This window comes from Eulemur rufifrons, chromosome 24, assembly GCF_041146395.1.
Source record: "Eulemur rufifrons isolate Redbay chromosome 24, OSU_ERuf_1, whole genome shotgun sequence".
NCBI classification, from domain to species: domain Eukaryota; kingdom Metazoa; phylum Chordata; class Mammalia; order Primates; family Lemuridae; genus Eulemur; species Eulemur rufifrons.
Genome location: NC_091006.1, coordinates 37,021,570 through 37,044,962, shown reverse-complemented (window position 1 = coordinate 37,044,962; position 23,393 = coordinate 37,021,570). Strand labels below are relative to the sequence as shown.

Sequence of the window (23,393 nt, the reverse complement as noted above, 5' to 3'; positions counted from 1 at the left end):
AATGAAGAAAAAGCCAGAAGAGTTCAATTGCTAGACTTGCTTTTTGCTTTTATTATCAACAATCAAATTAATGGTACACGCCTGGAAAACTATATGCACAGGTAGAAATATTTCCCTTTTAAATAGAAGCATTCATTATAACACATATAAATAAATTCGAAAATCGGAAACATAACTTAGGACGATTATGTTCACAAACATAGTCCAACAAGGAAAAAAAAAATCAGACAGACATGCACCTGATAACAAAATATATACCATTGTCTGAACTGTGGTCTCTCTAAACACAAAGGATTGAACCCGTGAGACCCTTTTTACGCCATAGAGACACGCCATAGAGACTACGAGAAGAGAAAAACATTATACGGCCACGCGGAGACGGTCTGTACTGATAGGAACACGATACAATTGAGTCACAGAATACAGCTGTATAAAGACACCGAAAAAGTTAAAGCCTCAACATTCAACTAATATCTATCGTTTGTGCCTTTTAAAATAAAAACAAAAAAACCCAAATCCCAACAGAGACGTCTAAACTGCGCGAAGAGTGGAGTCGGCGAGGCGCGGTCGGCCCGGCGCACAGGTGCGGGTCCACCGGGGTCCTTCAGCCCGACCCGCGAACCAGACGCTCCCGCGCACCTGCGCGCGCTTCCCTCGCCCGCAGGTCTCCGCCCCGCGCCAGCGGCCGCACCTGCCTCCGACCCGGCGGGGCCAGAACGTCCAGGAGAAGCCGGGGGAGGAAGATAATTGCGGTGGGCGGAGGCGCGAGCGGAAAAAAAGGAAAATTGCGAACTATGAGACCGTTTGCAGAGTCCGTGGATGAAAAGGCATCTCATGTCTAGGGCATCGTCGGGCCGACAGGCTGCAAAGATTCGGGGTGCGGAGTTGCCACCGTGTGGGGTTCAGATGCGCTAACGGCGGGAAGTTGCTCGGCGAGGTGGGACAGGCACGCGGGCGCGAAAGTCACGTTGGCTGCGGGACAGTCTGAGCGAGTCGCCGCCGCAGTGACCTGAACCCAAGGACACAAAAGGAAGGGGGCGGGGGGCGCCCCGACTCTCCCCCGAAGAGGAGCCCCAGAGAGTTCGTGCTGTCAGGGGGGCGAGTTTAGGGGTCACGCTCTCAGACAGCGCCAGCAGCAGCTTCTCCCCTCCCCCCTCTTTACTTCCTCTTTTCTTTTCTTGTATTTTTAAAAATCTTTCTGGGTTGTTGGGTTTTTTTAAATGGTTGCTGCCTTCCGAATTTTTATTTTTTTTTTGTCTATTTTTCTCTTTTTCTAAGCAAGTCACTGAGTTAGTTGTGCCCCCCCCATCTCTCCCTGTCACCTGCTCGGGCACAGACGAGCATCCCCGAGACAGACACCCCGACACCCAGACAGCCCCCTGAGAGCGCCCCGAGTCCAGGCCGCCTGCTCGCACCCCAGTCTCCCCCGGCCCCTCTGCGCGGCCGAGGGAGGTGCGAAGCCAGGGAAGTTGGTTTTTGTTTTGTTTTGTTTGGGGGTCGCGGAAGGGGGTAGGAGTGGGGTTGAAGTGGGGGCGACGCCACTTTCTCTTTATTCTGATCGCGGTGACTTTAGGCCTGGACGAAACCGCCGCGGCAGCAGCGGCGACAGCAGCCTCGGCCTCCCCGTCCGCCCGCCCCGCCCCGCCGCCGCCGCAGGACCCCCGATCAGAACATGCTGCTCTTCACCAAGGCGGCTTTGGCACCGTTGGGTCTTTGGAGCGAAGACAGGACGCTGGCGAAGGGGCCCCCGAGCGAATCCGGGATGGAGGTGATGGGCCCGGGCCCGGGCGCCCAGCCCTGTCCGGGGCCCCCGGCCGCAGCCAGGCCTCCCGCCGCCGCCGCCGCCGCCGCTGCCGCAGCCGCCGCAGCAGCAGCAGCAGCCGCCGCACCGCCCTTGCCGGGCTCGCCGCCTGGGCCCCCGGGCCCCGCCGCCCCCGGGGCTCCCGCCGGGCTGGGCCCGCCGCCGCCGCCGCCGCTCGCCCCGCAGCTGGGCGTGGGGTTGGGGTTGGGGCCCGGGCCCCCAGTGCTGTCCGGGTCGGTGCTCTTGGCCTCCTTGCTCTCGTCGTCCCGGGAGGAGTCAGACTTCTTGCCCGAGGAGCCGTTCTTGGCCGCGGCCGCCGCCGCCGCCGCTGCGCGCTCCTGCTTGCGAAACTTGGCGCGGCGGTTCTGGAACCACACCTGGCCCAAAACGGGAGGAGAGGCGGTGAACCGGGGGACAAAGAAGGAAATGGGAAAGGAAAGCGCCAGTCAGGGTGGCCTACGTTCCATTTCAACTTGTTTTAACCCCTCCTTTCATGCGCCTCGGCCACCCCGCGCACCCTCCCCAGCGAGTCCACCCTTCCTTGTTGCTAGAGCGTCTTCGGAGAAACTTTCTTAGGGCTAGCTGAGCAAGCCAGTAGCTTGCAGAAGAGATAAAAAGGCCGCAGGTGCCAGAAAGACCCTAAATTGTAAGCCCTTATGTTGGTGGGTTTTTGCTCAGTCTGCTCCTTGATCAACCCCCAAGCTCTCCATCCACCCCTAGGCCTCCGTCTAAAGTTAAACTCTAATTGGAGGAAGAAGGAGGGGGCCTCTGGGTTTGCTGACCGCTGCGGGGCCCAGGCCTTTGGGCCTGGAGGAGCGTGCGATGGTGCGCACGGCCTCTCCAACGGGGCTCACCCGGAGAGGCTCTGGGACCAGGCCGGAAGCACACCTGCGTCCCGTTAGAGGCAGGTTAGAGTAAGCCGTGGTTCTCGACCTTCATGGAGTCACAGCTGTTTTGCAAATCTTACACAAAATCGTAGTTCCAGGAAAATGCACCTGTACGCCATGGTGCCAGATTAAAAGCGCTTGATTTGGGAGGCATTTGGCAAAAACAAAAAACAAACAAAACACAAAAAACAAAAACTTATAATATGGGGTCAAAGTGTGCACTCCCACAGGGCACTTCCTGTCCCCGAAATGCCTCGCTCATTCACATCTCTCGACCCCCCACGCCTCTGCTCGGCTGGGAAACACTTTACATTGTGAATAAATTGCCTCGCGCGCAGTCACACTGAATCCGCCCTCTCTGACCGGCCCTGGATCCCCGCGCCCCTGGGCCCTTCTCCCGCGAGAACCCGGGACTCCGAACTTCACCGCCTGCCCCTCACCCCCGCCCCTCCCGGGACCGGCGCGGCGGCTCGGGTCGGTTTGCAGCCCGCGTACCTGCACTCGCGCCTCGGTGAGGTCGATCTTCAGGGCCAGCTCCTCCCGGGTGTAGATGTCAGGGTAGTGCGTCTCGGCGAAGACCCTCTCCAGCTCTTTCAGCTGCGCGCTCGTGAAAGTGGTGCGGATGCGCCGCTGCTTGCGCTTCTCGTTGAGGCCGCCGTGGTCGGTGAAGAGTTTGTAGGGAACTAGACAGAGGACGACAGAGGACACAGAGTGAGCGAAACAGTCCGCAGGGCGCCGGCCGGGCAGCCGGAATGTGGGGACTCCAAGGTCAGGTCGCCGTGGAGCCGCTACCAACGCCGGCGCGAGCGTGGCCGAGAGGAGCCGCTGGGGAAAACCGAGCAAGTTAGTCACACGGGGAAACCGAGGCTCAGACTTCGCACTTTGGTGGGACCCTGTCTGGCACGAGCGCCCCTGGGTGGGTTGAGACAGCGCGCTGGAGACCGCCTGAAGCCCGGGACGCGGGACTGTGCCGACGGTAGGGAAACCGAGAGAGGATAAAAGTCCGAAAACATCAGTCGGAACACCACGGAGCCAGGGAAGAGGTTACCAAACACTCCCGCTGTTGGAACTTTTCAATTCTCAGAAGTTGACCCGGCCCAAAAGTTGGGGGAAAGTGCTGCAAAAAAAATAATAAATTAAAGAAATGATCATAAAAATGACCAGCCGAAGAGGTGTGAGCCGTTGCCGGTCCTTAAAAAAAGAGACACTGTCAGTAATGAGCTTTACTCTTTGTTATTTAATTATTTTCTAAGCTTTACGTCTCATCGCAAAGTAAATAAATTATGCCTATCATTTTGGCAGCTTAAGATAATTTTGTTGGCGGTTCGGGTGTGACTAGGATAGTGTAACCCTGTAAGTGAATTACCCCTCCCTGCAATCGCTTCTAACGTGATAAATTCTTTCATTTGTGTAAGCAAATTTCGTTTGGTAAATACTAAACACATTTCCATTTTCAAATGCAATCAAGGCTTCCTATATACGAGCGGAAAGGCAGCTTCCTCCGCGGAGAAAGCCGGCGGTCCTTACCTGCGGCGTACGGACTGCTCTGGTGGTCCCTGAGGGTGCCGAGGCTGCAGGATCCCGGCGTGAGGGACGGGCAACCGGACGTGGCCCCAAAAGTGGTCCTTATCGGGTTATACTGGAAACCACTGGCCTGGCTGCAGGAACTGAAGTCAGCATAGGCTGAAGCCAGACTCGAGGTGTCCATCCCAGCCATACAGGACTCGTAGGCAGAGGAATTGAGGTAAGAATATTCCATTTTATACATTGAAAAGGTTCTGGATGGCTCAGCCCAGTGGAAAAATGAAATAAAAGATGGATATAGAGAAGGTGGCAGGAGTGGGGAGATGTGCACAGCTCAACTCCTGCCTCCAAACTGGCCTCCTTACTACCAGCAGAGCCTAGTTTTATGAAAAAGCCTCCTATGAGATGCCTTGTCTGAGGTCTCTAGAGCATATAGTCCTCATAATAAACTTGGCTCTTTCCACTTGGACAATAGCAAAGCGGTTGGTCTTATTGCTGGCGCTTTTTACATGACAATAACTCATCCGTCTATTGGGCTGGCACTGGGGAACTGAGCTGTCCAGCCTCCCTATCATTGATTCCTGCATCTCTAATTAGAATTTAATACCACACCATTACGCACTGCGCCCCTGATTCTCCCTTCTAACCAGCTCCCTGCCCTTTAATTCAATCACACTACTTGGAAATAATGAAAGTTGGGTGACGATTCTCCCTGATCCAATTTCCCTGAGCTTTTAAGCCTTTTTAACTGATCATATACCTTAGGCATAAATTGAGATAGTGTGTGCGTTTTCCCCCTTCTTCGTCCTCTCCCCCCCCCCAGCCCCCTCAGTTAGGGAGAAGAAACCTTGATGTCATAGAAAACCTGTTTTGTAAGAGTGTTACACGCTCAATTTAACAACAAGCCTACCCCCCGAAGTGCATGAAATGTTATAAAGGACTGGGACATTGGCAAGACCCAGGCACCCTGTAACATGGAGTAAGTGGGCCGAGGGGGTTTGTGTGCACGATAAGCGGATTTCTTTAAAATATACCTGGTAGAGGGGGTTAAAAAAAATAGAGAGCCTCTTATAAATTGCATTTCTCCTGGCGGCTTAATGTGCTTTCGAGGGTATACAGGGTATACAGCCGCTTAGAAAAATAAAAATAAAATACAAGCTGAGTAAAGCTCTTAAATGTGAAACATCTGGGTTCTCAGCCGGTGGGTTTTTGCGCTCAGTTCTGCGTCTGCGTTTGTTTGGTTTGGAGTTTCCGTGCGGTTGTTGGTTTTAATTACGCCATAACTGGCAAGCGGGCACGAAATGTTCCCAAATGCGTCTCCTCTTCTCTCTCCTGCGCGCTCCCTCTCTTTGTCGCCTCCACTTTTTCCGGGTGCCCACAATGCCCCACAGACCCGGGGCTTCCAAAAGGGGATTGTTGTCTGTTTGCCCTTTAGGTTTGCGGACTTTAGCGAGCGAAACCCTAGCCATTCAAACGCCCAGGCAGGGGCTGCAGGTCAGCACCTCTCTCGTCCGATTCCTCGGGCTTTTGGGTGCTGGCAGCCAGGCGCAGACAAAGAGGCGAGCGGTGATTTGTGGACCTCGGTGGCCCCATGATTTAAGCGGAGGGTAATTTTCATTTGGTTCGTTAGGCTCCAGCAGTATAAGGGAAACTATTTCATTAAATCCTTCCTCTCGGTGGACAAGAGGGGGAATGCTTAGTTGGATCGCCGTGTGGTGTAAACAAACCCTGGATATTTTATATGAATTAAATGTGTAGATAATTAGTTTTATTGCATTCATTACCCCCTTTATGTGCTCTGTAACAAGTCAGTAATTAAAGTAACAAACTCATAAAGTCTTTATAGGGGCATTTAGGCGTTCAGTGTTTGCCAAACGAAGTGGTTTAATTCGATGCTAGTGCCGGGAAGTGGATGGGCGCCCGCGCTCCGCTGCCACGGTGTTTTATTGCGCACTAAACTGCCGGGGACCCAGTAATGCATTAAGCAGGGGCAGCGGCCCCCCAGCCTGGCGCTCCTCCGCAGGGCGAGTTTCAGGCTTGTTTCAGGTGACTTAGAGTCCCGGGCGTGAGGAAGCGCGAAGTCGGGAGTGCAGGCAGCCGGACCTCCCTGGGAGCCTGGTGATAGTTTTATGGGGAGGGTGATAGTTTTATTGCAGTTGTATGTTGTACAATGCGTATTTGATAAAGAAGAGCCCTTGGTGACCAGTGTGCACTTTTTTGTGCACGGAGGTGAAATGAAAATAAATGTGTACAAGGTTTTACTGCGGCGGGAAACAAATTGCAATGCTCTAAATGGTTTTTCTTTATGGTCACCAGACAAGAAGAGAAAAGGGATGCAAACATCTGTCTTCAGTCCCCTAAACCTAAAGGCCAGCAAAGACGGATGCGAATCTAAGTGCTATTACAGCGAGGATTTGTCTTTATTTATCCCGCTCTCATGAATATGAATCTGCATTTGGACCGGGGGTGGCTGTACCCCTCTGGACTCCACACATGGAATCCCCGCTCCCCCCCCACCCACTTAAGGGAGGCGGGGGTAGGTTGTCAAGCGCAACGCTGAGATTGTCCAAGTTTCTTGGTTCCCTCCGATGGCGATGGCGGGGTGGGGGCGGGGCGCGGGGGAGGCTTGCTGGTTTTCCGCGTGCCACTCCGCCGCCCTGGCCCACACTCGGGGGCTGCGGCTGTGGGGGGCATCGGCCCCGGTGGTACCCGCCAGCCTGCTCCTCTACTGCTGGTGTGGGGTTTGAGCGCGTTTCTCTGCAGAAGAGAGTGACCTGGGTGGCCGGGAGGAGCCGCGTTTCGGCTCCAAGGCCCGTGCTTGACAACAAGCAGGTTCACACCCGGCCTGGCACCTGCGCCTGGGTGCAGCGGGGTTCGTCTCCGCGCGGTGCGGAGCGCGCTCTGCCCTGAAAGCTACCAGCCGGGCCTGAGCCCTGCGCCCCACCGAGTGAGTGCAGGCGATTTCCCCTCGGCTCCTGTTTGCACACGGCCCCCAGGCCTTAGGGGAGAAGAGGAAACGCGGACCTAAGAACGTGCAGGGAGCTCGGAGGAGAGGGGTTCGTGTTGGCAGCTTTTGAGGATGGCTCTTAGGTGGAGATGTGGACCTTCGGGATTCAGGTGGTGCCTGGAGGCAGTTCTTGCGCCAAAGGGGGTGTCGGGTTGAGGAGTTCAATGTGCAGCTTAGGGGAGCTGGGTGTTGAGGAGGCGTCTGAGGGTGTCCCTGGGAGAAGCCGAGGGATGGAGGCGAGAGCTCCGCCCAGGGGCCCCGAGCGAGGGAAATGCCAGGACGCGGAGGGTGCCCGGGCCTGCCCGGGGTTCGGTGCTTCCTCGCGCTTTGGTCTCTCGGGCCGGCTGCGCCAGCCCCGTGCAGGCGCCCCGTGGCGCCCAGCCTGGCCGGCCTGGGTGCTGCGCGCCCTCGCGCCTTTCTAGCGGGAGACCTTTCAGCGCCCCGACCGCACAGTCGGATGAGCAAATGCGCTTGACTTCATTTTCCCCTTTGTAGGCCTTGTAGGTTTATTTTGTTCAGTGTCACCGTCCCTCCCCCACCACCCCTGCCCCACCGTCCCTCTGCGCGCCTTTTGTGGCCCGGGGTCCTGCTTCTGCTCCGAGATGAAAGGCCAGCGGGGCCGGGCCAGGCCGGAGCCTGAGCCCCAGCGCCCTGTTTTGTTCCAGCTGTGCTTTCTACACGCGAGCTCTCCCCTAAAAGTTGTACCAAATGGTTAATTTAATTATTCCAACTATAGACCAACTGCTTCAGCAGCCTCCACCACGCGTCTGGGAGGAAAAAAGAAACCATCTATAAGAAATAATCTAATAAAAGTGAAGTGTAGAAAAACCCCTCCTGATTTTCGACCGGCACAAATAGAATTAGAGCTTCAGCATCCTTTTCCCAAACAGACCTTTTGTCCAGATCACAACTTCAGCCAACCAGCGATGTGTACAGTGCCTGCTATTTATTTTAATAGAGGCGGGTGGGTAGTGAGATGGATTGATAGATAAATGGCCACATGGATAGATGGATGAGTTTGATCCATCTTCCTCTGACTTCCCTTTCTTAATATGTGTACACGGTTGATTTTTCCCCCTGCCGATTTTCTGAATCAATAATGGAAAGGCAATGCCATGTGATAAAAGGGGGGGAAAGGCCATTTAAAGCACAAAAAAGGCGGAGAGATTACCAGCATATATACCATGAGAAAAAAAAAAATGTTTACATGCTACCCAGTACCAAGTGAAAAAGGTTGAAAGTTTAAAAGAAACTTTTCTTTCCTTTTCTTTGCCATTCATAGGAGGGTTTCTTTTTCTTCTTCTTTTTTCCTTGAAAGTCAGAAAGAATGTTAGAAGACAAGGAAACAAAACAGCAAACAAAATGCCATTGTATTGTAGTAGCAATTCATGGGAAAATGCTTGTCAGCTTCCTAATGCCTCACTCCTAGGAGGCTGTTTTGAGGCTGTTTTACCGCAGGCAAAGCACAATAACATGGGAATGAATAAAATATTAAATACCAGTGAGAGTTGCAGAGGAATTTTCTTTTTGATTGCTTTATTTGATGCTGCATCCAAATTATCCCAGCACAGCCGGCCCCCTGCCCAGCAAAGACTCAGCTCAGAACCTCCAGTTCTCTCAAGCAGAGAAGGAAAGGGCAAGATTTGTCCTGGGGTTTCTCCAAAAAGATTTCTGCAGGCAGTAGCCTTTCCCACTCACCTGCACCAAGAAAATAACCTAGAAAGGATTTATTAGGACACCATTTCCCAAGAACATAAAGCACACCAACCACAGCAGCCCGGAGCCTGACGACCGCTGCATTCTGCTAGCATTTTAGACTTCCTGCCACATTTTCCATTTGCCTAGCAACCATGATACACATGTTTCATAATAGAAACTCTGTGAGGTTCTGGTAACTAACCTCCTGGCACTGTGAGACTAGCAATTATTAACTGACGGACAATAGTGGATGCAGAGCATTTAACACAGGGCTTGGCACCTGGAAGGGACCCAGTGAGGTCAGTCACCAGTATTGTGATGATGGTGATGCTGAGGATGATATTGGTAGAGTCTCCTTGAGTTACATAGTAAACACTTGGCTTTGGAATTTAGAATTTACAGTGCATATGGAAGACAGCAGACAAATCAGAAAGCAGGCACTAGGGTGTCAAATGGAGAAAACAAAGCAACTAGGCAGAAAACTTCAACTCTTTAGGAATTTACTGGAAGGCATATATGTCTTAGATAGGTTAATTATATGTTTTATCTTCCATGATATGCAGTATTTATTCATGATGAATACAATGCTGTACTCCTATGTGTCAATATTGTACACTCAGGTTGATGTCACTTTCAAAGGCATTTGCCCTGGGTTGGCTGTTGGGTTTGGGTTGGGCCTGGATGGCTGACTCAGAGACGGTGTTTCTGCACCTGGTACCCGTGTGTCAGTGCTGTGCTCTGTACAGGTGAGGTGTGCAGACCCCAGTATTCATCCCCTTAAGAACTTCATCATGGAAAAGCCCCACTCGCTCCACTCTTCCCCTCCCTCTTCTCTCCACCCCGACAGTGCTAGAATTAGCAGAAGGGGCTGCCTGTTACCTTTTCTCTGGACTTTGGCTAATAGCAGTAACATCTGCTGGGCTGGCGGGGGAAGGGGGAGACATGGTGCATTTGATGTAAAAGTGACACAGATGTAAAAGTGACATCTGCTTGTAACAAAGAAAGAAGAAAGAAAATTAAATTAGGCAGGGAGCCCCCCTGTCTAAACCAAAAAAAAAAAAAAAAAAAAAAAAACCTATTTGAAAAAGAAGGAAAAAAGAGTAATCATGAGCCCTGATCAAGCCTGCAAGGTGCAGGAGATCACTGGTGGAAAGGATCATGATTCTCTGGGCCAGCAGCTGCCAGAATAACTGGAGTAGCAACATCCTAAGGTAGCAACGTCCTGAGACCTTGAAGGTGTTTTGTTTCCAAAGAAAATGGTCAGGCAAGATTTTCCTTCTTAGCCAAGCAATGCCCCGACCTATGTGAGTACAATATGGGCCAGGAAATCATTTTCGGACTGGAGACAGGAAGAGGGTAAGGACAAAGCCTTTAGGGTTAATAATATCCCAGTATGCTTTTGGATGAGTTTGGGGAGAATCAGATTTTCATTTAACAGGTATATTAAAACTGCTACTGCCAACTACTGCAAATGAGCCATTTTATACTGGGCTTGTACATGTGCTTAGGAGATCGCATTTGGTAGTTAAAACGGCCATCGTGGTGCCTGAAATATGGCTCAATTTTTTTTTTTTTTTTTTTGAGATAGAGTCTCACTCCGTTGCCTGGGCTAGAGTGCTGTGGTGTCAGCCTAGCTCACAGCAACCTCAAACTCCTGGGCTCAAATGATCCTCCTGCCTCAGCCTCCCAAGTAGCTGGGACTACAGGCATGTGCCACCATGCCCAGCTAATTTTTCTATATATGTTTTTTTAGCTGTCCATATAATTTCTTTCCATTTTTAGTAGAGATGGGGTCTCACTCTTGCTCAGGCTGATCTTGAACTCCCAACCTTGAGCGATCCTCCCACCTCGGCCTCCCAGAGTGCTAGGATTACAGGCATGAGCCACCCCACGGGCAATAGGGCTCCACTGCTGGAGTTTTACAGAAGCAATATGCTAAACTTCCTCCTGACCGCTGTTCTAGGAAGCTACAAGTGTTGCCTCTCCCCATCCCCCTTCTTACGATTTCCTCGATTTCTCCAAGTGGAACACATTATGATAGCTTTATATAAATTAACTTCACAATGATAACAGAAGCTACTGGACAAGAATTCCCTCAACTTTCTACTTTTCAATCTAAAAACCGGTCGACTTCTGCCCCCACTCATCCCTCCACTGCTCCTGCCCCCCCCCCCCCCAGGAGGGAGGTCTGCTCTGATCCGAGGCCGTCCCTCCATCCTGCTTCCGAGTGTGGGCTCCTCCCCGGGCTCAGGGGCCCCTCCCGGTTCTTCTCTCCTGGAGCTTCACACTCTCATCTGGACACATCCTGCTGTCATCTTAACATGCTCAAGCCACACTCAGCCTAGTAACCAACCAACCCACTATTCTCCCCTGCTGCCGCCCACCCCCACCCCGACATTTACACCAGCACCCCTGTCTCTGCTGCCCTTCAGGGTCAAACGTCTTGAAGGTGGTGTCTCTTCCCACTGCCTTTCTTTTTCTTGCTTCTTTCTTTCTTTCTTTGTTTCTTCCTTTCCTGTCCTGTCCTTTCCTCTTTCCTTCCTTTCTTCCTTCCTTCCTTTTTTCTTTCTTTTTTTTTCTTTTCTTTTCTTTTCTTTTCTTTCTTCCTTTCTTTCTTCCTTCCTTCCTTTTCTCACTCTAGCCCCCTCTGCTATGGCTTCCTCCACCCTCATGCAAATTAGACATTTTTCATTAAGGCCATCACGTCCCTTGGGGATTTTCCAGGCCTCCACTCACTTGAATGTGCAAATGCTGTTTAAGGAATATTTCCGGCTTTCCCCACTTCTAGGCACACAGTGAAGTTAGATGCGGTCATGTGACTTGCTTTGGCCAATGAAAGCTGAAGGGAAGTGTCAGGTGTGGCTCCCAGGTGGACCCTTGGGGGCTGGCAGCCAAAGCACCACCCTCTCTCCTTCACCCTCTTCTGTGATCAGGGCGTTGGCTGCTTTGTCGGCCTGAGCTCCAGAGTGAGGATGCCGTGGGGGGAGGACTCCAGCAGACCCACGGTGGACGTGTAGTTCTTTGGGGCATAGAAGGCTTCTGGAAGGGGTAACATCTTCTATGCTGGGTACTGAAGGGTGAGTAGGACTGAGCAAATAAGCTGGGTGAAGCAGGAAAGGAAGAGGTTCTAGGTGTATCAGTGATAATCACAGATTCCAGAGCAGGGAGTGCTGGGGTAGCCATGCATAATTCAGTTCAGTTTTTGGGTAGAGCAGGAGAGATGGGAGGGGGGACGGAAAAGAAGGGGTGCGATGGGATACAAGACAAGAGAGGTGAGATCCTGCAGGACCGTGGATGCCGGGTGGCTTGACTCGGGGAGGGCGGTGGGGAGCAGAGAAGCCAAGAGATAGATCGGAAGGCTGGGGCTCAGTGCGGGGCAGGGGGGGCTCCCTCGGCCAGGAGAGCAGCAGTGTGGGAACAAGGGCAGTGAGGGGTTCGAGCGACACTGGAGAAGTCAAGTCTCAGGGCAGCAGAACGCGCAGCCCACACAGCGCTGGGACTTCAGGGGCCCCGGAAGAGACCTCGAAACAAAGACCCGCTCCCGTGTCTTCTGGCAGGATCTTCGCTTCTGTGACTTGGGTGCGTGATCCTTAGTAACATGCACACGTCTCTGGGCAGTGTGGCACTTGACGGTATCAACCATTCATTCTTTCGCTGTATATTTATTAAACACCTACTGTGTGCTAGACAGCAGCATCTCAGAGTAGAGACGGTTCAGATACTGTCATGAAAGCTGAGTTTTGAGGTGGAGCAAACCCAAGGACTCAGGCGTCGGAGTGGGACGGGAGCCGCCGGACTGAAAGTCGGGACCCGGTGGTGCAGCGTGGGAAAGTTTGGGCACTGAGCTTGCAGGGCTGCAGCCCACCAGGCCACTGGACCTGTCGCTGCCCAACCTGAAGAAAGACCTTCACTGCCTCAGGGACTGGGATAAGAATTTTGTGATTTTTTTTTTTTTTTTTTTTTTTTGAGACAGAGTCTCGCTCTGTTGCCCGGGCTAGAGTGCTGTGGGTCAGCCTCGCTCACGGCAACCTCAAACTTCTGGGCTGAAGCGATCCTCCTGCCTCAGCCTCCCGAGTAGCTGGGACTACAGGCATGTGCCACCATGCCCGGCTCATTTTTTCTATATATTTTTAGTTGTCCAGCTAATTTTCTTTCTATCATTAGTAGAGATGGGATTTCACTCTTGCTCAGGCTGGTCTCGAACTCCCAACCTCGAGCGATCGTCCCGCCCCGGCCTCCGAGAGTGCTAGGATTACAGGCGTGAGCCACTGCGCCTGGCCTTGTGATGTTCTTTTAAGTCGTAACATTCTGTTAGTTGACTTTGGGGGTGTCCAGGAACCTTCTATACATACATTCTTTTTTTTTTATTTCAGCTCATTATGGGGGTACAAAAGTTCAAAAAAGAACGTAAGGGGCAGTGTGTACAGTGGGGAATCAGAGGAGGTGTTTAGAGGTTAGAGAAGAGTGAACATGGAGAGCGGCCAGTGGTTGCCTCTCTTCCTCCGTCCTTTCATTACCCCCTTAGGGTTTTCTGGGCTTATTTTCAAATGCAGATGCCAAGAGCCCAGTATCCCAGGGCAAGGAAGCACTGAGGGTGAAATAACAGGTATCCTGGAAGTGGGGACAGCTATTTTAGGTGGTGCTTCTCCATGTCTCTCCTCTCACACCACAGAGTCACCCATGTCTTCACCCACAAGGAAGCTTGCCTTGTTCCTGGCATTCAGGGGTCCCCGTTGCCTCCGTCACACCCAGAATCTGTTCCAGCAACAGGGTCTTGCATCCGCCGTCAGCCCAGGTGTGTCAGGAATGCTGGAGTCGTTCACTGTCTCCAGCCACTCAGCCTTGAAATAGATATAAAAATGCATGAGAATTTGAGAACTTCTAGAAATATTTTCCTTTCTGCATTTTCAAAAGATCCTGTTGTGTTGCTGCTTGTTGGTGTCGTTTTGTTTTATTTAGGAGGTCTGTGGGGTTTGCCAGTAACTTTCTGCAACATCATGCATTTTAATGCGAATTTCAGCTGATTCAGAATTTAGAAGCAAATGCAGTCTAGCACTCAGGGACAGGCACCACGTGTCCTAGACCTCAGGAGCCAGAGGACAATAAAATGGTTACAGTGATACATGTTTGTAGTATTTCCCCTGTTAGAGATAATGGAGAATATTAATTTTCTTGTAAAACGCACATTTGCTTTTCTCCTCTCTCTCTCTCTCTCTCTGTCTCTCGTTCGCCACGGTGAGTTAAGCAGCAGCCTAGAGAATTCTCAGGCTCAGGGTTCCAATCACAAACTCACCGCTAACTCCCTTGCTTAGTCACCACTTGAGACTGGGCTTGAGGAAGAGAGATTTTGAAAAGAGCCAGGAGGCTGCTAGGAAGGGAGGGAAACATAGTAACGGGCAAAACTGCGCAGCGAGTCACACAAGAGACTGCTCAGCAGAGGCCAATGGCTTTACCCCCACCCCAGGGAAACCTCGTGGAGGAACAGTGCTCATCGCTGACAGCTGAGCCACGGAGCTCGCACGACCCCAGCACGGGGCGGACCCTGCCCTCCCAGGGACAGGGCTGAGGCCAGGCTGGAATCCCTGGGCTTGCTGTGCCAGGCCCGCGTTCCTGGGGCCAGCTCCTCCCTGGGCAGCAATCTGCCTTCCACCTGCCGGATCTCCCCGATATCCCCGGGAGGAAGGGACACTGCGCGTTTTCTCCGTGGGTGGAGAGGGGGCAGCAAAGATCCCTCAAAGGGGCTGGGCGCGGTGGCTCACGCCTGTCACCGCAGCACTCTGGGAGGCCGAGGCGGGAGGATCCTCTGAGCTCAGGAGTTCGAGACCAGCCTGAGCAAGAGCGAGACCCCGTCTCTACTAAAAATAGAAAGAAATTAGCTGGACAACTAAAAACATATATAGGAAAAATTAGCGGGCCGTGGTGGTGCATGCCTGTAGTCCCAGCTACTCAGGAGGCTGAGGCCGGAGGATCGCTTGAGCCCAGGAGTCTGAGGTTGCTGTGAGCTGGGCTGATGCCACAGCGCTCTAGCCCGGGCAACAGAGGGAGACTCTGTCTCAAAAAAAAAAAAAAAAAAAAAAAAAAAAAAAAAACCCTCAAGGGGAGGCGTCCCGGTTGGTCTGCAGAGGTGGTCAGGCCAGAGCAGACCCAACAGAAGGAGAGCAGCGGCGTGGCCAGAATGCCCTGAGTGCCCTCTCCCTACTTTTATTCATTACTTCTTTTTCATAGTTCAAAGTAATAAATATCCATCATAGAAAATGCTACAGCACGTATGAGAAAAATGAATAAAAGAAAAGGAGACAAGTACTTTAACTTTTCTATGTAACTTTTTAGTCTTTCTTCATGTGTAAATATAAATTTTTTAAAATGAGAAACATTCTCTGTAGACTGCTTTGTAGCTTACTTTTTTTCCACCTAAATTATGTATCAAAAACATCTTCCCATATCATGAAATATTCTTCTAACGTATTGTGTTTGACAGCTACATGGTATTCTCCTGCACGATAAACCGTAGTTTATTTAGTCAGCCCTGTTTTGTTGGACGTTTAGGTTGCTTCTAATTTTTGAAATATATTTAAAACACTGCCCTGGATGTTATTTGAGCTAAATTTCTGTGCACGTGCACATGTTTAGGATTAATTCCCAGAAGTGGAATTCTTTGATCACAGAGTACACATTTTTTAAAAGGCTTTGGATGCCTATTGCAAAATTGCCTTCCGGGAAGGTGGTACCAGTTCATACCTGCAGAACCGAACATGACTGTATCAGTGTTCCGGTGTTCACCGATGTTGTACAGGGCCACCAAAACTTTCCCCGTTCCCTTTCTGCTGTGCCATTGTGAACGAGCAAGAATTCTTAGGCAAGGGCAGAGGTTGCCAAAAGAAGCTAACGACCCTAGACAAAAGAGGGAAAGCAGGAAAAGGTCATTTTTAAGAATAACAGAGGCCTATAGAAATAGAGTCAAAATGCCAAATTCCAGCTTAATTTAAAAAATAAAAATCTAATGATGACTAAGAGGCCTTTTCCTTATATTTGGAGCTGGAAGATGGAAAGGATTGTTTTTTCCAATGTTGACAAACGATAAAGAAAACTGAACAAAACTCCTATTTTAATTCTGTCTTTCCCGTCAAAGGGAATGAGCTTCAGACTGGGAAGGACTAGCAGGAACATCAGTGACAGGGACCGAGCCCTGAGTGGGTGGAGGGGTTGGGACGGGTCCCCACCACTCTCGCAAGTTCTGCGAGAACTCTGTCCTGGGGCCGGGAGAACCGGCCGGCCAGCGAGGCCACCACGGACTGCAGTTGTGGGACCACGGAGCACGAGGCAGGCATGAAGAGGACGTTCTTCCCGCAAATGCGTCCGTGTTCAGAAGGGAAGGAAAGTAGGTGCTAAAAACAACAGACTGCTGACCTCAACTACAATCTCAGACAAAATTTTAGATCGGATTGAAAAATAATGATGGGAGATTTTACGCACACAAAGGAGAGACAACAGTATCGAGGCAGCGTGGACCCACAGCCACTCTGGCTTCTCCCGCCTTCTCCACCCCAGTTCTTCTCCAGTGGGTTGTTTGGAGGCAATTCGAAGATATCTTATCATTTCCTCCTTAAATATTTAGTGTTATCTCTAAAAGATAAGGACTCTTATAAAATACATAATGGCTGTACCCTTATGACACCAAAAATATTGAAAATAACTTCTCAGTAGCCTCAAATACCTGATGTTCAATTTCTTCTATTGTCTCACCAAAGTTTTAGTTGGTTAGTGGGAATCAGAATCCAAACGTGGTCCATGCACTGCATTTGATTTTAGTGCCTCTTAGGTCTCTTGTTATCGACAGCTTCCTCCCCTGCACTTTCATTTCTCTCCTTGCGATTTCTTTTAGAAGAAAATGCGTTGTGTGTACTGCAGAATTTTCCACATTCTGGATGTGGCTGGTGGCCTCCCCACGGTGTTGTTTCACCCTAACTCCAATTATTGATATTTCCTGTCAACTGGTAGTTGGATTTAGAGGCTCCATCACGTCGTGTTCCGGTTTTGAGCAAGGATGCTGCCTGGGGGTGCTTGTCCTCCCCCCGCCCCACAGCAGGGCTGCTCGTGTCTCTGTATGACGTGGGGTTGAGGTGTCGTCAGCCGGAACCATCCCTTAGAAAGTTCTCCATCGACTCTTTCCCTAATGATTTAGGAGCCATTTATTCTCCTTGCCTAGATTCCATTATTTCATTCATTTAGGGGCTGCAAAATGGTAACATTCTAATTAGATCATTCTTTGTTAACTTATTTTAAAAATTCCTTCAAAAATTATTGGGTACCTAAGGTGTGGCTTGTATGGTACGGTAAGAAAAAGCAGGATAAACGCTGAAGCTTTCCGTTTATCGTTTTTCAGAATAATGAGTTTGTTCTCTGGTACCCTTCAAAGATCATTAGTGGGCTGGGGCTTGTATTTTTTTTCACAGTATTATAAACTTATGGGTCTAGACATATTTTATGTGTTTCTTTCATTAGAGTAATCACTCTTATTGATACTAAAATTATTCAAGCTTTGACCAGTGGACACCTCGTCAATGTGGCTTCTTAGTTCTTGTGTCAGCCCCAGTGGTCTTTGATGGCTTCCTTGCTGGCTGGTTCCCCAAGGTGTTCCAGGCTCACCTTTCACGCTTCTGCCTCGACCTGGAGTCAGCCATTTGGCCAAGGAGCACCAGTGTCTTTTCTCAGGAATTAGCATTTGGAGACCACATCGTGGGTATGAGATGGGATTTTGGAATGAGTGATATTTATAAGTATTTTGGAAAGGAAGTGACTGTCAGTAGGCACCAGGGTCTAGTTGAATTAAAGTCATCAAACATTTATTAGATGATACATGGCTCGTTCTAAATGAGGGAGAGGAGACTAGACATAAACAAACAACTGGGACATGATGCTACGGGGAAATAAGCCAGGCACAAAATAATTCTGCCTGCAGTCAAGGACTAGAGCATCACTGAACAACAGAAACAGGCAGACAAGCTGGGATGGAAGAAGATTCTGGGCAGAGAAAGGAACATGAGCGAAGCCTCACAATTATCAAAGTGCATGGCTTGTTGGAAGAAGAGTCAGATTTATTTCATTTCCTCTGACAGGGTTAGTGGATTTAGAGAGCGGCCAACTGCACTAGACATAATGTAACTGGACTTGAGCGGGGCATTTGTCCAGGCCCAGCATGATATCGTTGTGGACAAGATGGAGAAATATGAACTAAACGATAGTACCATTAGATGAATTAACAACAGTTAGGTGAATAAATGAACCCAAAGGATGCTGATGAGTAGATTGAAGTTAGCATAGAAGACGGTCTCTAGTGGAGTGACACGGGTCTGTCCAGGTCAACAGTTTTATCAATGGTTTAGATAAAAGTATAGACCAATACTTAACACATCTGCAGATTATATGAAGCTAAGTGAGATAATGAGTAGTTTTAGTGACAGAGTCTGGATTCAGAAAGATGGGCAGATTGGATTTACTGAGTTGAGATGTCTAGGGATGAATGTAAGTTTCCACAGCTGAGTAAAAATCTAAGCAAAACAAGCACACAGACACACCCAAACTACATGGGAAAAGCATGGTTAGTAGAACACATATGAGAACTATCTAGGAGTTTAGATCTGTATGTTGTGTTATTAATGCACATGGGTGATTACAAGGTGCACGGAATTTGGTGGATGTGCAGCTTTGAGCCTCCCTGGGGATCACTTTAACAGAGAAATTGACAAACCAGGGTAGTTTATGGGAGGGTGGCCTGTTAGGTAGGAGAATTTAAAAAGCTTTCATGAAGAGTCAAAAACCTGGAATCAGGGAACTCATAGGACTATAAAGCTGTAACAGCTACAGAGCTGGCAGGTAAAGAACAAGTAGGTGCCGTCTGCAATTTTACCTTACGGCAATATGAAGGCACAACTAGGAAACCATTATGTGGAAGTCAGAGAATCAGATTTCTGCTCTGTCGAAGAACTTTCTAATAGTCAGAGCTTCCTGGAGGTGGGGTGAGCACTCCCCAAATCAAACCTGCCATTATAAAGGCAAAGACAACTAGTGGGGGAGTCTGTTGAGAAGAGTTGAGCATTCTTTTCTGGACCAGAGAGTCCACGCCCTGCCCTCTTCCTTAGCAGCCTCTCCTCCAGGTGCTCAGATGCTCCTGCTACGCATGGGTGTCTTGGGGCACATTCTGGAACATTCTCCATTCACGCCATGCCCCCCACACACTTTGGTCTTTCTTTCCATCCTCTTACGCACCACTGTTAAAGTTGTCGTGTACGCTGAGAATCAGGACAGCTGGATTCTAGTCTCAGCTCTGCCAGTGCGAATTCTAGCCCCTGGGCTGTGTAGATTCAAGATGGCCGCCGATGGTTTGCGGTTCCTCCCACTGAGAGATGGAGTCTGACTTCTCTTCCTCTGAGTCTGGGCTGCTCTCAGTGACTTGCTTGATCGATAGAAGGTTGTGGAAGCTGTGGGGCTCCCAGAGGTAGGTCATAGGAAGCCTTGCCGTCTTCCCTCCAGCGTTTTGGATGCTCACTCTGCGAGGAAGCCCCAGTCGGGAGGAGACCCATGAGAGAGGGGCAGAGAGGGAGAGAGGGAGAGAGAAGCAGAGGGAGAGAGATACCTGGCAAGCCCCAGTTGTTCCAGCTCTCGGATGTTTGAAGCCCCAGACATCATGTGGAGCAGAAGAAATATCATTCCCTCCAAGCTCAGTCCAAATTTCAGATTTGAGAGCAAGATGAATGATTGTTGTATTTTCAGTCACTGAGTTTTGGGGTGGTTTATAGCACAGCAGTAGATAACCAGAACATCAGGTAAGTAACCCTACCTCTTTAGGGATCCATTTTCTTTCTTTTTTTTTTTTTTTTTTTGAGACAGAGTCTCACTCTGTTGCCCAGGCTAGAGTGAGTGCCGTGGCATCAGCCTAGCTCACAGCAACCTCAAACTCCTGAGCTCAAGCGATCCTCCTGTCTCAGCCTCCCGAGTAGCTGGGACTACAGGCATGCACCACCATGCCCGGCTAATTTTTTCTATATATATTTTTAGCTGTCCATATAATTTCTTTCTATTTTTAGTAGAGATGGGGTCTCGCTCTTGCTCAGGCTGGTCTCAAACTCCTGAGCTCAAACGATCCGCCTACCTCGGCCTCCCAGAGTGCTAGGGTTACAGGCGTGAGCCACCGCGCCCGGCCTGGGATCCATTTTCTACCTGCATATGGGGTGAAAAGACTTTCTAATACTTTAATATAATATTTGGCTTAATAGGAGACAGCTGGATTCTCCTATCTGCTTCTGCATTCCCACTGTTAGACTATCACATCAGATAACCTTTGGAACATTTTACTGTACACTCAAGAGAGAATGAGCATGAATAAGGTAAAAAAGGAGTAGTATTAGTATATCGTGAGAACAGTTTCACCTCGTAGACCTCCATGTGCATGTTGGGGACTTTCAGAAATCCGCAGACCACACTTTCAGAACCGCTGCTCTAAAGAAGTGACGTGGAAAATTAATCTTTACTCATTCAAATTGTAACTGATAACAATTAAGAGGTTCAAAGTTTTAGAGTAATTTGCATTTTAACAAGGATTAAATCTTCCTCCAAAGAATTCATCTCTAATGGTAGCATGTCAGAAAATGCAGAAGGTCTCCTGTCTGGTCCAGGGTCCCCTGTTGTGCTCCACTTCCCCGGTGGGCAGGCACTGCCCTCTCCACCTCCGCTGGCGTCTGGCCCGGGCTGGAGGGACTCTGAGGCTGCAGGACTGAACCCAGCAGGGACAAGAAGAAAGCAAAGCAACCTCGCGATCATGTTCGGGCCATCTATGGCCGCTTACTTTTGAGAGAATGTATCTTTCTTGTTTTATGAACAGAGAAGGGTCCGAAGAGTAATTAGCAAAGGACTTGGGATCACGTGCTCTCATTACCCCTACTCTAAGCAATTAGACTGGGTTCTTCATCATACTGTAAACTCTGCTAAGAAACTATTGTAATATGCAGGTAATATGCTTGTTTATTTTAATTAAATCATTGAAAATCAGAAATGATATCATATCTAGCCTTTCCTAGCAATGTAGAGATTTCCCAGAACTTTTAGCTGCATATTTTTAGTAATTGCATTGTGCTAATCAACTAAAATGGCCCAGTTTAAATGTTAGCAAACATAATCAGAATCAGAATCCTAGACATATCCAGTTGCCAAGGACTCCAAGAAGTCATCAAAGCCATCCCTCTGCCTCCAGGTACGCGTTCTCTTCCAACCAATTCTCGACAGAAATAATGTCAGAAAACATGTTCTGTATTGGATCACTTTCTTCCAGTCTCCCTCACAGTTTTTTCAGATATCTTAGTCCAGAAAAATAAATGGTAAAGTGACTTTAGAAAAAATTTAAGAAGATTGAGATATCGTACCATTCATTTGAAGGAAGATTTAAATTATCAAATGAACCGTTTTTTCTAGTAATGAGATGGTGTGTGCATATATTTTACCAAATACATGAAAACCTGCTAAGTCCACACATACTGAATATGATTTAAGTTCTTTGATGGCTGGGTTAGAGGATTTTGTTTTTTATTTTGGTAACGACCAATTTTAATAAATGATTAATTGGGCATTTTTCACCTAGTTCAACTAGGAGCTACGTTTTGATGCGTTTAAAAGTTTTCGGACTTAAAAAGATGTATAGACCATAGATGCTCGGTAATACTTTTGGGGGGGTATGATTAGAATAATCAAAGATTTGCATAAGGTTGAAGTATCTATTTCATTACTTTTAGGACTAAATGATTTAAGAGAGAAAGTCAAATGACAGGTGATGGCCTTTCCTTTTGGCCCTGTGGAATTTTCTGAAAAGGTAGTTCCCGAGTTATCAAGGGCTTTTGAAATAATCAGATAGTCTTCTGCTGAGCTCTGGTTGTAGGAAGCAGAGCATTTTGCTTATGGAAAAACAGCTTGTGAGTCAGAGCTTTAATGTATAGACTAGGAAAGAAAAAATGACTCTCCAGGTCTTAGGACACACGGAGACATGGGCTCCGCTGCTCTTCTCCCAGAGCACACACCGGGGCAGAGCGGGACTTGTCCTGCAGTTCTGTTCTGCAAATCGCACAGACTTTTACAGCTGGGCTCGGCCAGGCCTGGCCGGAAAGCTACGTCTCACACGTGCCCAGCTGAAGTCTCGTCTCTGAGATGCCCCATTTGGAAAAGATGATGCAAACTTTTCAGCTTAAGTGTGGTTCTAAGTCTGCTCCACCACTAACCGGTTTGTGCAACCTTGAGCAAATTATTTCCCTCTGTAAGTTTAAGAGTTTTCATATGTAAAACAGGGTCGTGTTGGTCTTTTGTTTGTAAAACAGAGAACCAGAGTCAAACCAGCTTATTAAATGCACATATGTGCTCACACACGTGGATTTATTAGCCACGTAACTGCAGGGGAAGGGTAGAAAGCTGAAGAACCTGTTTCAGATGTGGCCGGCATGACGTTCTCAGACTCTGGCGCTGAGAACTGTTTCTCCAGGTCCGAGCTCTGCTTTCCTCCATGTGGGTCACATGCTCAGTCAGGACGTCCCCAGGAAGTGGCCAGACAGCCACAACAGCTCCACGCTGCCACCAAAACAGCTTTAACAAACCCGGCAGTACAAAGTGCCTCCCCGCCAAGAAGTCCAGCAAAAAGCCCCATCATGGCTCTTGTGGCCTTTGACTGGTCCAGCCTTGGTCCCAGCCCAGCCTTACACCAGCGGCTCTGGCCAGGAAAACGCACATTCTCTCCGGCAAAGCTTGGGTCGTGTGCCCACTGCTGGAGTTAGGAATGGGGTCGTCCCTTCTAACTCTGTAGACATGTCGTCCTTGAAAAGTTCTTCGCAGGAAAATTGAGTTGCCACTTTTAGACACAGGGAGGAGAGGTGCTGGGCGAGACCCAAAACCAAACCAATCTGGACCTGTCTACTACAGTTGGTAGCAACATCTGCGCTCACCTAATACGGTTTTCATGGGAATTAAACAATAACGCCAGGAGAGCCCTTGGCACGGTGCCTGGCACATTGCAAGCGCTCCGAACGTTAGCTGTTGTGTGTCTCAGTCAGTCTCTGTGCAGTGTATGTGGAATGTCTGTAAAGCCTCAGTCGTGACCGTGCTAAGTGGAAGGATGTCACATATTTAGTGGGAAACCTTAGGAAAGGGGTGGCAGCTCACTTGCTACCTCTACCAACGACTGTCTGGAGTGCTGTGTTGAGAAGGATTCTGAGGCTAAGTATTAGCCCCTCAGGGATTAGTGCCAGGCTCATTTAGGAACACCTATAGGCCTACAAGTTTCGTATTTACAGTCTCTATCCTAAAATAAAACCAAGTACATACAGAGAGTTCATTTGCTTAACTTTGGGCTGGGAATGACTAAAATACGGAATTATACGCAGATGTTCAATGCATATTAAAAAGGTTGATAAGGACCGTATTACGTGTAGTTTGAGAAAGGAGA

The 23,393-nt window shown here is 49.3% G+C and overlaps 1 protein-coding gene across 1 annotated transcript; it reads right to left on the bottom strand.

The window, feature by feature from the left end:
* Positions 1–1,665: 1,665 nt before the first annotated feature.
* PHOX2B (paired like homeobox 2B) lies at positions 1,666–4,456 on the bottom strand. The gene is made up of 3 exons (XM_069457953.1): positions 4,216–4,456; positions 3,184–3,371; positions 1,666–2,178 (listed from the first exon to the last, which is right to left on the bottom strand). Exons 1-3 carry the CDS (start codon positions 4,454–4,456, stop codon positions 1,666–1,668), a joined length of 942 nt encoding a protein of 313 aa, XP_069314054.1.
* Between the last annotated feature and the right edge of the window lie 18,937 nt (positions 4,457–23,393).

Excerpts from the sequence above, each read along its gene's own strand:
- PHOX2B (XM_069457953.1), bottom strand. The coding sequence starts at position 4,456 with ATGTATAAAATGGAATATTCTTACCTCAATTCCTCTGCCTACGAGTCC. Across the intron at positions 3,372-4,215 it reads GAGCAGTCCGTACGCCGCAG|TTCCCTACAAACTCTTCACC; the intron begins GTAAGGACCGCC and ends TCCTCTGTCTAG. Across the intron at positions 2,179-3,183 it reads TCACCGAGGCGCGAGTGCAG|GTGTGGTTCCAGAACCGCCG; the intron begins GTACGCGGGCTG and ends GTTTTGGGCCAG.